The sequence below is a fragment of the Rhea americana genome, unplaced genomic scaffold (assembly GCF_003343005.1).
Source record: "Rhea americana isolate MKP2758 unplaced genomic scaffold, rheAme1 scaffold_323, whole genome shotgun sequence".
Taxonomy (NCBI): Eukaryota; Metazoa; Chordata; class Aves; order Rheiformes; family Rheidae; genus Rhea; species Rhea americana.
The window spans coordinates 499,926-516,915 of record NW_028186450.1 but is presented as its reverse complement, the minus strand read 5'-3'; the positions used below and the strand labels follow the sequence as shown (position 1 = coordinate 516,915).

At 37.2% G+C, this 16,990-nt stretch overlaps 1 protein-coding gene across 1 annotated transcript in view; it reads left to right on the top strand.

The window, feature by feature from the left end:
- The first annotated feature begins 34 nt into the window (after positions 1-34).
- Positions 35-16,990, top strand: part of LOC146592626 (dynein axonemal heavy chain 5-like) — a 164,818-nt gene continuing 147,862 nt past the window's right edge. Inside the window, exons 1-11 of the mRNA XM_085310691.1 lie at positions 35-51; positions 1,317-1,504; positions 3,384-3,484; positions 5,696-5,884; positions 5,980-6,054; positions 6,576-6,662; positions 9,070-9,141; positions 11,851-11,952; positions 12,840-13,026; positions 16,019-16,184; positions 16,288-16,381. Of these exons, the coding sequence (XP_085166817.1) occupies positions 1,339-1,504; positions 3,384-3,484; positions 5,696-5,884; positions 5,980-6,054; positions 6,576-6,662; positions 9,070-9,141; positions 11,851-11,952; positions 12,840-13,026; positions 16,019-16,184; positions 16,288-16,381 (1,239 nt within the window). The 5' untranslated portion in view covers positions 35-51; positions 1,317-1,338. The remainder of the gene's footprint in view (positions 52-1,316; positions 1,505-3,383; positions 3,485-5,695; positions 5,885-5,979; positions 6,055-6,575; positions 6,663-9,069; positions 9,142-11,850; positions 11,953-12,839; positions 13,027-16,018; positions 16,185-16,287; positions 16,382-16,990) is intronic.

Here is a 16,990-nt window from a genome sequence, read left to right as displayed (position 1 = left end):
GGGTGGGGAGGGATTGCCCAGGCGCCTAAAAAATCCTGCCTTAGGAGGAAGGTAATGTGTCTGGTGCTGTATAGTGACTGCGGAGCATCTTGGCTTGTTCTCTCTAAGCAACCTCTGTATGGAGGCGGCTGTGTAAACACGTATTGGCGGAGTATTGCGTAATGCAATGGAGTTGGAGTAAGGCGACACCAAAGGATCCCCTTGGGAGGAGAGGGGCTTCGTTAGCCTGCGGGCGGCACTTTCTCCTCTTCCACAAGCTTTCATTGTTTTTACAGTTTCTCAGTTTTGAAACCACATATTTTTGGGCCTTGATTCAAGATTTTGGGGTCAGTAAAAAATGTAGAAGCTCTGTGAAGTATTTAACTTTTGGGTTAAAATGGTAATGTACTGCAATGAAGGCTTGATCTTGGGTATTATTCTGAAAAAGGAAGCCCACTGAGTAAAACTGCAATAGCTACCTAAGAACCTGTGAACCATACAATACCTTTCAGACTTACCTAAAGTGGCTTTGCCTAGCGGAGGAAAAGTCATCATTCAATCATTTTTCTTAGCTATAAATTTTCATGTTTTATACAGAGCTGAGGTCATTGTTATTTTGCCAGAGGGTTGTGTTTGGGAAGAGTTACTTCATTGCTGGGATACAGCTAGCTATGCCCTCCTGTGGCTTTTTGCACAATTCTACTGTGTACATGTATCCTAGCAACAGTGCATTTAAGAGGCTCATGGAAGATATTTGCTTAGAGGTTTAATGTCTGCTAAGATAAAAGTATGTTGTTTAAAAAAATAGGAGCAGTTATGCAATTAGAACTTCATTGGTCGGTAATATGGTGAGAGATGGGGGCGAACAAAGTGCCTCCGGGGTGCCTGGCTGTTAGCTGGGCTTCTGCAGGCGTTGCCATAGCAGCAGAGCAGGTCACGTGACCAGGAATACGGGTGGGCGAGTCCCTCCACCAGCTCTGCGCTTACAGCTCGGTCCAGGGCTTGCAGCACTCCTGTAAGAACAACCGTAACCTCTTCCACAAAGGAAGGTTGGGTTCCCACCCACCCTTTACTTGTGGAAGTAAAAATAAAGGATTGTTAATGGACACCCTTGGAAGGGGTTTTATTATTTTGTAGGTTGCCAGGTAAAGCTTTTTGGAAAATAATACTGTTTTGCTTATATTTTCTCCTCTTAAATTACCAAAAGTGTATAGAGAAAATGTTTTTTTCCTCACTAGTCTATCATATTGGATGCTATAATGGGCATAAAATACTGAAGGTGTGGTTGGTCTTTGCAGTGTTACATTGTCCAGTTGTTTTCTGTACTGTTAATATAGGTTGTTTTTTGCGGTGCTGGAGATGGAGGAGCCAGTAGGAGATGAGATTGAGCTAGGGAGAAGAGCTAAGCCTAGTTCTTCTCCCAGTCACTCCGCACAGCAGGAATCAGAACAGGAACTGAAAGAAACACAACTTTCTTCCAAACCTGACACAGATCTCTGTCCACCTCTCATTGCTATAAAAAAAGGTAAGAGAGAAAATAATGGCAAACACTTCATGTTGCCTTCATAGGGAACAAAATGGGACACGTTGTTAAGTAGAATGTTTGAATTCATAGCAGATGGCTGTATATGSATATATATTTTGCATAGAGCCATTTTTCTAGAATTAAATTGAATAGTAAAGAATAATGGAGGTTTTCTTAGCAAAGAGTTAGCTTATTCCTAAGCTAGTTGCACTTTTCATAAAAGCTAGAACAATGTTAGTGGGTTAGCATTCAAACTAATTGTGTGGCATTTAGTATGGCACCTTTTGGGGGATACATTGACAATGATAGTGGTTTGAATGATATACTCAGGGGAGACTTCGTTTCAAAACAGACACAGTATACAAGAGAATTTGTACAGAGATAAATGTTATTAGAATATTCCTTTTAGTCACAGCCCCATTATTTATGTTTTAGAATAGATTAAGCAATAATTCCTGAATTAGTGAGCCACTATTTACTACTACTGCATGCTCAGCTGAGGATATTATTTGCTTCCAGGGGTGGGACCAAAATATATTCTGGAAACTATATTGATTGCTTTTCTTGGGAAGACCAAGCTGTATCAATTCAAGACAGCATTGCTGGTGCCTTTCAATTAAATATTTTTAAAGACAACAAATACAATGTTTCTGTTAAGGACAAATAAATCAATATTTAAAGTAAATTATTAAAATAATTAATCATATTTTGTCTTAATTTACTTTTAAAGTGATAGGCTGGAGAAAAGTACTTGTACTTAGTATCAGGACAACAATAATAGATTTATGTGCTACTGAAAGCACTTTAAAATATACAGGTCGTAATTTCTAGAGAAAATAAAGGTATGCAATAAATTTGATTAAATAACTAAAAGGGCTTCAAAAGCCCTTAAGAAGATATAAATGATCAACAGTTGATGGTTACACACTCTAATGATATGTGTACTGTTTTCATGGCAAATATTAGCTGTCTAAATAAATTCTAGTTATCAATCTCATGCATCTCTGGCAAACTTGGTACTTGCAGACACTTTTTAACAACTTGAGCACATGGATTATCTGAAGAATAAAGAATCATAGAGTCATAGAATCGGTAAAGTTGGAAGGGACCTCTGGAGATCATCTAGTCCAACCTCCCTGCTCAAGCAGGGTCACCTAGAGCATGTTAGACAGGGTTGCGTCCAGGCAGGCCTTGAAAATCTCCAGAGAAGGAGACTTCACAACCTCCCTGGGCAACCTGGTCCAGTGCTCTGTCACTCTCACAATGAAGAAATTCACGTTCAGACACAACTTCCTGTGCTTCAATTTCTGCCCATTGCCTCTTGTCCTGTCACATGGGACAACTGAAAGGAGTTTGTCCCCATCCCCTTGACACCCTCCCTTCAGATAGTTATACACATTGATAAGATCCCCCTCTCAGTCTTCTCTTCCCCAGGCCCAGCTCTCACAGCCGTTCCTCATAAGGCAGATGCTCCAGCCCTCTGATCATCAGCTGAGGAATAACTGAGAGACAATAGCCAGAATGGAAAGAGTATTTCGGAGAGTCTGTGATTTTTTTTTCCAGCACAGATTTCTTCAAACTGGTCCTTTAAATTGCTTTTCCTTACCTCTGTTGTTATCAGTGGGGATTTCTTGCAAATTAAACTTGAGATAAAAACTGTCACAAGGCATCTTTTTCCCTGAAAGGCTTCTAAGAGTTTCTACCACGCATAGTTTTTCTAGTTGTCCTTTCCTGTCTCACTTTCCCTAGTCTGTGAAAAGGTTAGCTGGCAGATGTTAAGGCAGAATGTGGTAACTTTTCCAACATCATTGCAGGTCTTGTAAATGCATTTGTTGCACATATACACAAATAAAAATAACTTGTCACTTCTTTTTCCTAAACACAGAAAGTAAGCACCATAGACGTAGAGCTGTCTTGAAGACAAGGAGCACCGAGCTAGGATCCACTGCCACAGGATCACCTCTGACTGCTGCTCTTCTGGCAAGTGTTTTCTTTCTAAAATAGGTGGTTACTCAGCTGCCTTTGTTAAATTTTCTTCTTTACAGATTATTCAATAAATCACCTTTGGCTGTCAGTTTGGCCTGGTACTGGAGAGWGCTGAGTTCCTTTAATCTCTGTTAATTACAAGGAACAAGAGCAATGAACCACTCAAAAACGCATACAATGTAACACCTTTTATCTTTTGTGCTTATGATTTTGAGGGGGGAAAGGGGGGAGGATCATCTACTGGTTAATCCCCTTTCTTTGCTAATGTGAAAACAAATATTGGTTAAGGATGCTTGAATAAGGTTATGTCTGCAGCCTCACAGGGGAATACCTCACCTCATTTTAAATTACGTAGCTTAATTTGTGAAGTTGGTTTTGCCCTGTCAGTCTAGAGCTCTGAACAGGCCACTTTCACTAAAATCGTTTAGACGGTGAAAATGCACACTCTTTATATGTCTATTCATGATCTATGCACAGATGTTAATTTATTTTATGACATATTGATACCACAATTTTCCTGTAAAACACAATTTTCTAAATTCCATGCATGACTCAGTAGTGAGATGATATCTGAGGTCTAGTATGCATAGTTTGTGAATAGAATAAAGTATATTTAAAAAAATAGAAGCTTTTCTGCAACACTATCAGAATATTATATTGTACTATTTTTTAAGGTTATATTAAATTATGTTTAGTCATCTAATACTGAGATAGTGAGTGTCAGTGATATAGTGAGACAGTGCGGAGGAAATGACAGGCAACATTTGACTTCTAGTATTCTTACTAAGAGATACAGAAGAAAAAAATTGCCATTAAAGAGACAGTATAAGCTGTATTTCTATAATATCTTTTAGAGACGTAAGAGCTGTAAGCATATATATTTTATAACTACATGTTATCTRTAATAATCATGTATTCATTAATATGAGAGTTTTTGGCTTTTGTTGAATGATTCCTGGACTGGAGGAGAGAGAAACTGAACACTGCATCAGGGAGGCATGTGCAAAACAAGAGACTCTGCTGTTAGCATGGAAGCCAGAGCTGATTTGGACCTGCTTGAGAGGTTCGGACCTGTGGGAGAGAATAATGAAGAATAATAAATCAAAAAAAAAAATGACTTTTAGAGGTGTGAGAATGGTACTGACCAATAACTGCAGTTAGTCAGACGTTCTTGGTGTCAAAGAGATGTCTTGATGTAGGCAGAGATGGGAGTGTTGCAGAATATCTGTTCAGTCTCAGGTGGAGGTAAAGGTAGATGTTGGCAACATTTTTGTTTCTTAATCCAGGAGTAAATCACAATCTATTATAATTACTAATTTAGAGTGCTGGGAAGATGATGTAGTTTATTATTGGTTTTCTCAAAAAAAAAAAAAAAAGAATTGTGGGTTACAGAGATACTCAGACATATCCCAGATACTCATGTCAGTTGGAGGTGTTTGCAGAGGGGAATGCTCAGGGTGGTGGCAAGGATGGCTTTATGGAGGCTTTGTGCTGTATGAGCTTATAGGCAAAATGACTTGAACTGAAGAAATGCCACTCTGACTCAAATCTTTACTTTTCCATGCAGATTCTGAAGGTTTTTTTTTTTTTTTGATTGAAAAAATGTTATTCACTATATCTGTTTTCATTGTTGTTTATACTGTAAAAGATTTTTAAAAAGGACTATTTGAATTTCTTTCTTTACCACTGTGTTATCAGCTTTATATGACCTGCATATTAAACAACAATTGCACATTTGTTCCAGTGGTGATTGTTATTTTTGTAGTGAGTTAGTTTTATTTATTTCTATTATTGAGATAACTTGTATTGATATATTAAGGTGGTGATAATATAGATAGACCTGGTCTAAAATCTGGAATGTAGACATTTAGAGATTTGGAAGATGGATTCCCAAGGCTGAGATTTAATTGGAGGCATTATAGAGATAGATTTGTGTTGTGAACTTAGGTCTGGATCCAGATCAGATTCTGAGGCCCTGATCTGAAGTTACTGTTGTAGTAACTTTATACTGAGAAGTAATTTTGGCCTTGCAAGTTAGTTAGATATATTTTTTTTTCCTCATTTAGGCAATACAGAGGAAAACATCATTTATAAGTAATTTATGAAACCACATTAAAGATCAGCAATACAAAATACAATCCTTAAATGTAATACAAAATAGCTATGTCAAAAAAAACCTCTCTGTAATAAACTCTTATTTTCTAGCCAACAAGCAAGAAAAGTGGTGTGCTTTCCACTGAAACTAGAAAAGAACTAGCCAAGAAAGCTGAAATTACCAAAGAGGAGAGGAGAACTCGGTTAGATGAAAGACACAAGTATTTGATATCAAGATTAGCGGATGGGATAGGCTTAAATGAGCAGCAAGTGGAGGAGGCTGTTATTTCTGATGACAAGGTAATCTGTAATTACCATTTATTAAATATCTTTCCAAGATTCCCAGTCATTTGAAACTACTTTACAATTAACTACCATTGTAATTTTGTTTTTAGTTTCAACTTATAGAAGAATTCTTTGCCCCTAGTGGACTTAAAAAGTTACTCTTCTTTTACCAAGATGTATTGCAGGTATGTTTCTGTTATTACTTCTGCAACAACAAAGTTGCATATTTTTTTTAATTACATGTCGGTTGCAAAATTCAGAGAATCTTAATTGAGTTTTTTTTTGCTATGATTAAAGGCATAGATATAAAACTAAACTACTTTGCATTGTTGGCAGGATCTACATTGCAGATTTCTTGTGAGTCCAGTTTGCAACTTACATGGACTTTGCAGACCAGGCACATTATTCTTTCTGTGAGATCTCCAATCATCCAATTTGTTTCCATGGAAGAAGTTGCTTTAGGAAACATTTCAGATTTAATTTTCTTATTTTTTCTGGTTTTTTTTTTTTTCCTTCTTTGTTCTTCTGAAAGAACAGAGCTATGAAACTGTTTATGGCACATTGTGGGAGTCATGCAAAGCTTGTTCTCCACAAAAAGTTAAACTCTCTCAATTCCTACCTGGAGAATACTAGCTGCTTAGAATTCAAATAGGATGCACTGTCTGTACAATTTTGTTAACCTCTTACTCATAATTTTAATTGATAGCAAAAGTTGAATGCTTCACTGAGGTCAGATGGGTCAACCAGCAGTTTCCCTCAGAAGAAGTTATTTATTACCGTGGGTTCTACTGAGGTATGATTGTAGAATTCATTAGATTACACTTGTAAATTAAAATATTGAAAAACCCTAACAGTTTTGCAGTGTTTAAGTAGCTTTTTGTAGTTCTTGGGTGGATATTTAAGTATTTAGACCATGTGCTCACAATGCAGCATAGTGCTTTCCCAACATTTCTCAAGCTTGTGGAGGGTGGAATTTGCCAGTAAATGTGATCTGGAAAGAAACAGTTATTAATAGATTTCTCTATCTGGGAGAAGAGCAAGTGTAATAAACCATTGTTAACAATATTGCATGTCCCAACACTTTTGTTTACATTAAATGGTTAATTCTTTTCCAGTGCTTGTACATTTCTAATTTAAAAGTGGAGCTCTTCAGCATTTCCTTTTATAGTGCACATTATTCCAAATATACTTTTAGTAATTCCTCTATTCTATTCTCGTTCTTAAACCAGCCACTTTATTGTATTATTCAGCAGTGTATGCAGAGCTGTCATGAAAATTTCTGATTCCTTTTCTTTCTTTGTCTCTTTTGGGGAGCAATTGTGCATACTGTATAGTGTTTTCTTTTGAATAAGGCACATGATGCCTTTTGATGTCTTTTTTTTAATGTGTTTATATAAACACATTTTTATATTTAAAAAAGAATGGCTGAAGAATTCTTTCTTGTTTTCAGAGAAGATTTAGGTTTGTTCCACTGTCTTAGACTTCATTTGTGCAAGAGTTAGAGCTTTCTTAGGAAAAGGAACTTTACCTCAGAATAGAAGTTTCTATTTTGCTAGAAGAGTATGATGCTAGAGTGTGACTATCAGCCAGGCTTATTCTAGTGCTTTAAGCARTCTTTTCTGGGAGCATACCGTAGAGTATAGCAAGCAAGAGATCTCAGACCTTGAATTTGAAATTTAATGGGAAACTGGACTATAAAACCAAAAGCAGGCTTGAAATACCTTTAATAGTGCCATTACTGAGGAGATATGCTACAGCGTTCTATGTTGGAGCTTTTTAAAGAGTTAACAGCTTTTCAAACTTACGTTATTTGCAATGAACTGCAGCAGGTCAGACAGTACTTAACATAATATGACTTGTAGGATTTTGTCATTTGTTGACAGAGAAAGGAATTGTCTGAAGAACTGGAGAATGTGATAACATTACTGTCCAGTATTGTCATTACTTAGCAATACTGGAAAAAATTCAGGAACAGTTGTAAAATATAGATGAAATTTTCCATTTGTAAAGCATACTTTCAAAAATAGGGACTATGTTAGGATTACAGACTGAAAGCCTAAAAGTTTTCAGTCTGACTATGGCAATGATAATAAAAAGCAAGAAAAATTAAAAGCAAAAAGCTGAAAATGAAAAACTATCCATTGAATTCTAACTATTTTGAAGAAAATAAGGTTTTAAATTTTAATAGCATCAAATTTCCATTTGAGTCTTCTGATTAAAGAAAAGAATATTTTCTCAAAATTTATATTTTTGTTCAGAAAATCAAATATTTTCTATTGGAAAATAAGATTTTATACTATTTTACTTGTCTGTGCCCACAGTATCTGGCACAATGCTATCATGTGAAATCAAATAAAATGCATAATAAAGAACACAAAGTACAGATTGAATTATACAATTGTGTTGTATGCAGCACTGTAAATTGTACTATTTGTTCCTTTGTGCAATTTTAATTTGGATCAATTGCATTTGGTTTTCAAATTAATTTGAGTTATAAATAGATTTAATAGCTTAAAAATAATTGTTTACAATGCTGATTTTTAAAGTTTTCCATTGCTTCAATTCATCAAAAAGATGAAAATACATGTTAAGCAATTAAAGCATTTGGATAAGAAATTTTGAGTAATCTTTTAGTTCCTTTTTTAAAAATAAATGGAAGAAGTCATTTTAAGATGATCCTTTCTGGCCTAAATGTATTTGAAAAGTAGTTTAAATGCTTGAAAGCTGAATATGTCTTCAGTTTTCTTCAGTGAATTAATGTCAAAGGATTCAGAAAAGGATTAGACAAGTTCATGAACAACAGGTCCATAAAGAGATGCTGAAATGGCTAGACGGGGATGTATCATCTAATAACTCTCATACAACTATTATAGGTGATGGAGGAATACCAGAGGAATGGAGCATGGAAAGTAGCCAAGGTCGCAAACTCTCCCTAAACTGCAACTTCTTTTGCAGTTGGAGTTTAGGTRCTGTGCTGGATAGACCACTGGTGTGTCCCAGGAAGCCATTTCTGCTGTTCTCATGTCAGCTGGATATGAATATTTCATTTTAGAGACAAATACTTGAATATCATACAAACAGCTTGCTACTTGCTGAATAATTATTTTTTTCAGTTACTTCTTTAGGACTTTAGCAAATTGTTACATAAATTGCTTTTACTGTAAGCATATATTCTTTTTAACTATATATCCTTTTTACAGAGCTTGACGGGAATTTGTGCATTCTTCTTAAGGACATCAGATCAAGTGATAACTACATCAAATGTCTTCCAGGTCAGGCAAAGATCATGTAGTGTTTACAGTGTACTTAATATTTGTTTAGACCCTTGTTCACACAACTAGTTCTACTGGAGTCAGAAAAAGTAGGGAATGTTTTCATTAAAATATCTAGTTACGTATTTAATAAAAGTTGTTTTCCATCTAGATAAATATTTATGATAAAGTTATGCTCCAATAATTATGAAAGTAGTTATCTGCAATATTACTAAAACAAAATTTAAACTAATAAAATCCATTACTAATTCCTAGGAAAAGATGTAAATTTTAATAGAAATAGGGAATAAAGACCTAAATGAGGAGATTTTCTTTTAATGAATGAACCCAAATTATGGAAATATAACATTTATATAACTATACCCTTTAAATATTTTTAAATAAAGATCATTCTTGAAACAAAAGTAAGGTTTTTCTCGCCCCTAATAATGTTGTGTATAAGAGAAAGTACCATAAAAGTATTGAACTTTTATGAAGAGCATCCAAAATGTTAACATCTAAAAATAGAAATTAAAGAAAAAATATAATGAACCTGAAATATTCTCCAAAATATTGATGTGCTTTTAATGCTATACRTATTTTCTCTTATTCATCACTGAAGGTTAATATGTTCTGTTTAAAAAGGCCAAAGTTGCAGCTATGCCTATTCTCCACCTACAGTTATGGAAGCTACTGCTTTAGTTTCTGTCAGGCATTTGCTTTGTAACAACATTTTTTATAGTTACCTGATCCAGAAGTGCAAAAGTAATTTCTAGGCTTCCTCGTTTTGCTTCCTATCAGTCCCAATGCTTAGCTTCAATTGGGTATATGTCCAAGTGGTTATTCAATGCCTTCAGTTAACTGCCTTCATGCCTTTTCTGTATGGTTCTCCTTCCTTCCCTCTCAGCCCTCCATTCAGCTGTCATGTAAATGATACCAATCAGACACTCCTTCTATAGGGCAATATTTATAGATGCTGTAGAAGATAAAACAGGCCCGACTGTTCACAGACTTGACACTGATGAGGCTTGGAGCTCTGAGTCAGACTGGTTTGGCATATTTTGTTTTGTCCTGAACAGCTGCATTGGAGCGTTTGGAAAGATGCTCTGAGAACAGCTGCTTATCTGTTGCTTATAACGTCCTGAAAGTATACATATTCATCCTCTATTTCTCAAGAGAATTAGCTGAATCTTCAGTTCTTGGTGGAAAAAAATGGAACAACTGGCATATTGACCTTGTCTTAGAGATTTTCATGAACAGAGAGAGGTCTTGAAAAAGACTTAGTCCTTAAACAAATGCAAGCATCTCTGTCATATGGGAGTGACTGACATTGTTAATAAGCATCCAAAGGGAGAAAATAGGGGTCAGTTCCTTTTGTCTTTACCTCTTTGTCCTTTCCCTCTCATGTTTTGCTTTCCTACCTTTTGCAGAAGAAAGTCTTTTTTTTTTNGCGTTCCTTGTAACAACCATTTGAGAATTGCCTCCCTGGGGAACATGTTCTGATGTACAAAGCAACTTGTCCTTCCTCATAAGCACTTCTTCAAGCATTATTTAATGTGAATGATATATCTGTGAACTGTAGGTCCAGAGCATCTTATTCGTTCATGAAAAGATTCTTAAACTTTAGGCAGCACAGATTAAAAATTGTGCCTTGATTGTCATCTGTAATTCTTCTGTCTTTCAAGAGATGACTTTCTATCCTCTTGTACTCTGGTAAAAGATTCTCTAACATTGTTAGTAAACAGTATTACACCATGTGTAACAATTTGCTTAAACATTTTCTGCATTCAAGTGGGAAACTAACTAGAAAACTATTAGAGAAATTAATAATCAAGATAGCTAAGAATTTCTGCCTGCAAAAATCCAGGTGTAGTTGCCATTCCTAAACTGCTATGGAACTACTGTCTTTGCACATGAAAAAGTTTGGAATGGAAGCTTCCAAGGGCAAAACTTAGTACATTTTATTCCAGATCAGTGAAGTTCTCATTATGACGACGGAAAAATGAGTGTATGTTTATGCAGTCCACAAGTTCTGAATGAGATTCCTGCTTTGCTTGTTACACCTGGGGCCTTAATGGCTAGCCAGTTTGGATCATAGAAAGCACATGTCCCATATTCTGAACCTATACGTTCATATACAAAATACTAGTAACAGAATAGCCAATTCTTCATAAATGAATAGCAGTGGGAAGGGATTCAGTCTTTCAGTCTTTTTTTCCTATTTATGCTTACAGTTCTGCAGTAAAATTCCACCTACCGGTACCATCTCTCCCAAACACCACCTTTTGCAATTCTAGAGGGAACTAGAGGGAACTGTGCAACTGAATGAGAAATGTCACTTTTTTTGGACACTTATGATGGATAGTAATTGTTTCAGTAAAACAAGTGTAAACAGGTGGATTTTTTTAAGATTAATCCGTTGAAGTCAAGTGGTTAATATTAATTGGTTGCTAAAATAATGCTATAATATGGGATAGACTTTTCTGTTGTCTTAAACAGAAAAGCAAATCTTACCTCACAATTTTCAGTCCAACATTAATCTATATCCAAATTTGATAGATTTGGGGGGGGGTTATTGGGAAGAACATAGCTTATAAGATGTTTCTCCTCAAGGAACATAGGTGGTTATGGACTATGTATTCTTGTCTTGCACGTATCTGGATTTCCCTCAAAAGTAGTAACATGGCAGAAGTTTACATGCATTCTGCTAATGTTTKTTTCTTCCCCAAGGAAGTGAATTTTGGCATATTTGACTGTACTGGTGGAAATATCCTTCACGGACTGGAATTCTTCTTTTCTCAAGTCATGATACCAGCACTTAAATCCCAAGAGGTAATCAATTAAATAATTTTTTTTTTTTTTTTTGCAAGAACACTTTGAATTAAGACAAGTGGCTGCTGCAGTCCCCATTGTGAATCAGATGAACATAAAACAGAGGATAAAAGATGCCAGTCTAGTGTAGGCATTTAAGAGTCATGGAATCTGTATTTAAGTGTCTGAAACATATATTTATTATTGATTTTCAAGGAATAGCACAAATCACAGTGTTCATGACAAAGCAAGAAAATACCATAGCAGCCATACTAAGGCAAAACTGTAATAATTTAGGTAAAAATAAGTTAAGCTTGGATTGAAAGAAGTGCCAAATCATTTTCGCTGTACAAAAGCTCAATCTGTAATTCAATTCTTCATGATGTACAGTAGGTGTGGACAACAAGCACTGTATCAAAGCTATTATGGGACTTGTGAAGCATCACAGTTGATTCTGTTGGCTCTAGAAATATATGCACAGAAATTAGGAAATCTAATGAGGCTAAGGGTCTGATAAGCTTGGTGGTGTTATATGCTGTTATGATATGTTACTGCTTTTTTTCTGAGTGAGGAGCAGGAAGGGAGATCAAAATCTGTCAAGTCAGACTGAACAGAAAGGACAATTCAGTGTCAGGACAATGAGAGCAAGAAGGAGAACAGTTTTACTTCTCAAGAGCCTCATGCTTATTTGTCTCTTCTAATCTAAAAGAATAATTATATCAATTCCATCTTACAAGTATTTGTGCTATAGTACTGAAGAGTGTATTTGCAGAGGTGTACTGATAAATCCTGCCATAGTAGAAAGTGCCTTTCTAATGAAAGAATAATACACATTTTGTTTCTTTTTTTTTAAAGAAAAGCGCAAACCTCTCTTAACTTTTTTTTTGCATAAATCCTAAAATAATCAGCATTGGGGAGCTGTGAAAGAAGGCTTGAAGAACAGACAGATACAAGACTTTCTCTATTCTGTGGATAAATTTGTGGGTATTTTGTCATCATCAAGACAGAATTTAGAAGACAAAATTCAGCTCACAAAAGTGGATATTGACATTTATTTCAGCAACTTACAGAACCCATCTGACTACATAACTGCAGGTCAGTATCACAGAATCACAGAATATTTGAGGTTGGGAGGGTCCTCCGCAGATCATCTAGTCCAACCCCCTTGCTCAAGCAGGGTCACCTAGAGCATCTTAGACAGGGTTGCATCCAGGCAGGCTTTGAGTATCTCCAGGGAAGGAGACCCCACAACCTCTCTGGGCAACCTGATCCAGTGCTCTGTCACTCTCACAGGAAAGATAGTTTTCCCTGTATTCAGGCGGAACTTCCTGTGTTTCAGTTTGTGCCTGTTGCCTCTTTTCCTGTCACTTTCCACCACTGAAAGAGTCCCACCCCATCCTCTTRATGCCCTCTTTTAAGATATTCGTAGACTCTATTTTCTCTTCTTCAAGCTAAACAGGCCCAGCTCTCACAGCCCTTCCTTACAGGGGAGATGATCCAGTCCCATAATCATCTTTATAGCCCTCYGCTGGACTCTTTGCAGTAGGTCCATGTCTCTCTTGTACTGGAAAGCCCAAAACTGGACACAATATTCCAGATGTGGCCACACTAGGCCTGAGTAGAGGGAGAGGATTACCTCCATTGACCTGCAGGCAACACTCTTCCCAATGCACCCCAGGATACTATTGGCCTTCTTGGCTGCCACAGGGCACACTGCTGGCTTCTGGTTAACTTGTCCACCAGAACTCCCAGGCCTTTCTCCACAGAGCTGCTTTCCAGCAGGTCAGCTCCCAGCCACAGCCTAACTGGTGCCTGGGGTTATTCCTCCCTAGGTGCAGGACCCTGCACTTGCCTTGCTGAACTTCACGAGGTTCCTTTCCACCCAACTCTCCAGCCTGTCTCTCAATGGCAGCACAGCCTTCTTGATGTATCAGCCACTCCTCCCAGCTTGGTATCATCAGCAAACTTAATGAGGAGACACTCTGTCCCTTCGTCCAGGTCATTAATGAATAAGTTGAGCAAGACTAGACCCAACACTGACCCCTGGGGGACACCACTAGGTATAGGCCTCCAACTAGACTGTACCACTGAGGACAACCCTCCGAGCTCTCCATTCAGCCAGTTCTCAATTGACCTCACTGTCCACTCATCTAGCCCCCACTTCCTGAGCTTACCTAGGAGGATGTTATGGGAGACAGTGTGGAAATCCTTGCTGTAGTCAAGGTACACACCGTCCACTGCTCCCCCCTCATCTACCCAGCCAGTCATTCCATCACAGAAGGCTATCAGATTGGTTAAGTGTGATTTCTCCTTGGTGAATGCATGCTGACTCCTCCTGATCATCTTCTTGTCCTCCACATGCTTAGAGATGACATCCAGGATGAGCTGTTCCATCTGTTTCCAGGGATGGAGGTGAGGCTGACCAGCCTATAGTTGCCTGGGTCCTCCTTCTTGCCCTTCTTGAAGACTGGAGTGACATAGGCTTTCTTCCAGTCCTCAGGCGCCTCTCCAGTTCTCCACGACCTTTCAAAGATGATGGAGAGTGGCTTAGCAATAACATCTGCCAGCTCCCTCAGCACTTGTGGGTACATCCCATCGAGGTCCATGGATTTGTGGGTGTCAAGTTTGCCTAAAAGATCTGTAACTTGATCTCCTCAACCAAAGGAAAGTTTTCCTTTATCTGGACTTTCATCTGCAGACTCTGGGATTCTTGAGGGGTTCCTTTAGCAGTGAAAACTAAAGCAAAGAGGGCATTCAGTAATTCTGCCTTCTCTGTATCCTTCATCACCAGGGCCCTGCCCCATTCAGTAGCGGGCCCACATTTTCTCTAGTCTTCTGTTTGCTACTGATGTATTTGAAGAAGCTCTTGTTGTCCTTGACATCCCTTGTTAGATTTAATTCCAAATGAGCCTTAGCCTTCTTTGTCACATCCCTGCATACTCTGGCAATATTCTTGCTTTCCTCCTTAGGGAGTAATTCCTACAGTAGAGCAAACACAGGTGATGCAGTTCATAGATAAATGAATATTATGTTGTTAGAAAACATTTGCATGGAAGAACCTACTTGTCTTCCTTGAGCTATGTATATTTTTTTCCTTTTGCCTGGGAGGAGAGTATAATGCTGGGTTTATGACTGTGTAGTCATAAAATCATCAGTCATTTGCCCATCACTTAATTCATAGATCTTAAAGTCTTGTGTAGTTCATTGCCATATCCTGTATGCACCAGCTTGTGCTCCTCCTAGTTTGCTGGGATCACCTCCTAGCAGTTGTTCTCATTTCTTTCCCTGGTATTGGGAAAGTTTTATCCAAGCTTAAGTCTGCTTTTGAGGGCTGTGAGTCAAAGAAGGTATGTACCTGCATGGGCATTGACTGGTTATGCCTCTTCAGACAATAACTTTCTACCTTTTCTTACCACCAATACCTCTGCAATTCCTCTCAGCCCTTCATGAGGCTATGGCAGGACAGCTTCCAGAAAAGAACTGATGGTTCTTAGGATGAGACAATAATGTTATATTGCTAAACGGGTTCTTTGGACTCCCTTTATCAATACAAGGTCCACAAATACAATGCAGCAAGTGAACTAGATTCTTTCCTCTGTTAGGGCAATCTAAAAAACATACTAATTTAAAAATTAGAGGTTTTTTGTGATTCCTAAAAATGCTGTCCTTTGTATGATACTTTTAATGTCAAATAGACTTCAATACAGAGAGGGAGAAATGTGAGGAAGTAAACCTGTAGTTATCAGCTGCAAACAGAAAAATATACATATCATAAATAATGAATTTGTTGGACTTCTGAAACATTATTGTCCCCAAAGCACATCATTGTATTTTTTCCCCATGAACTCATTGCTTTTTTTAACTATTTGTTGTAGTTTTCCATTTACAATGGGGACAGAGTAGGTGGGTGTAGAAGTGTATGTGTGCATCTTGTCTTAATTTTCACATATCAAAGGTCGGTAATTTGAATATACTCAGCTTCCATATGCTCTCAGCCTATGTTTACAAAGACATTTCACTCATATAATTTAAAATTTGTATTTATTTCTTGGTGCTTATGAGACTGCCCTGTTTTATTACTTTGAAGGCAGTAACACTGAGGTCACTGAGAAACTTGAGGAAGTGTTAATGGTCTGGATTAAACAGATTGGACAAGTTTTAGTTGAAAGTGAACAAATAAGAAAAGAAGCTGATGACATTGGTCCATCTACAGAGTTGGAACACTGGAAGTCAAGAATGGCATCATTTAACAGGTTAAATCCTTGCATTATTTCTCACAGTCTAAAGAAAGCTTTTGTTTTATAAATGCATACTTTCATTTCAAAAGGAAATTCAAATCTGTATCTCTCTTCAAAGCCTTTTAGAAGAGATCAAGAGTCCAAGAGTAAAGAAAGTTCTAAGTATTCTTCAGGCAGCAAGATCAAAGACATTAAAGCAGTGGAAAGAACTGGTAATTTCTGTTWTAATAAAAATTGTTTGAAATGAATAAAATACAGTACTCTATTTGTCACACACATAGAAGTGAACATACAATGCTAAAATTAGTTTAAGTGTCTGTGCTGTTTACATACTGTGATTTATTCTCCCTTTGCTGAAGCATGTCACACCACTGGTCTTGATTTGAAGGTAAACACATAACTTGGAAGGAAGGGTGAGTGCCTCTATAACTTGCCTCTTTCTTAAACATAGTGGGTGAAATGGTTGTGTGAAAGTAAAGCAGTGCTTCAATAAAACATTATTCTGTCTCTCTCCAGCTACTTCAGACACACAGATACCTGTAATCAAGCTCAGCAGTGAAAATTGTAGGGAGGCTGAAAAAATAAGTTGTATGCCATGTATAGGCCACCTGACCCTCAAAACCACTGAACACAGATCCTCTAGCATTTACAAAGATACTCTACCCTTTTGAAAATAAACTAGGGAAATTGTGTCATCTTAAGTTTTTGACTTTATACTTAACATATTTACTGACTTTTATGATGAATGAGATTTAGCTGATACTGTCTGTTAGTACAAGACAGGGAAGATGAACTAGATTCCTTTCTTCATATGGAATTGC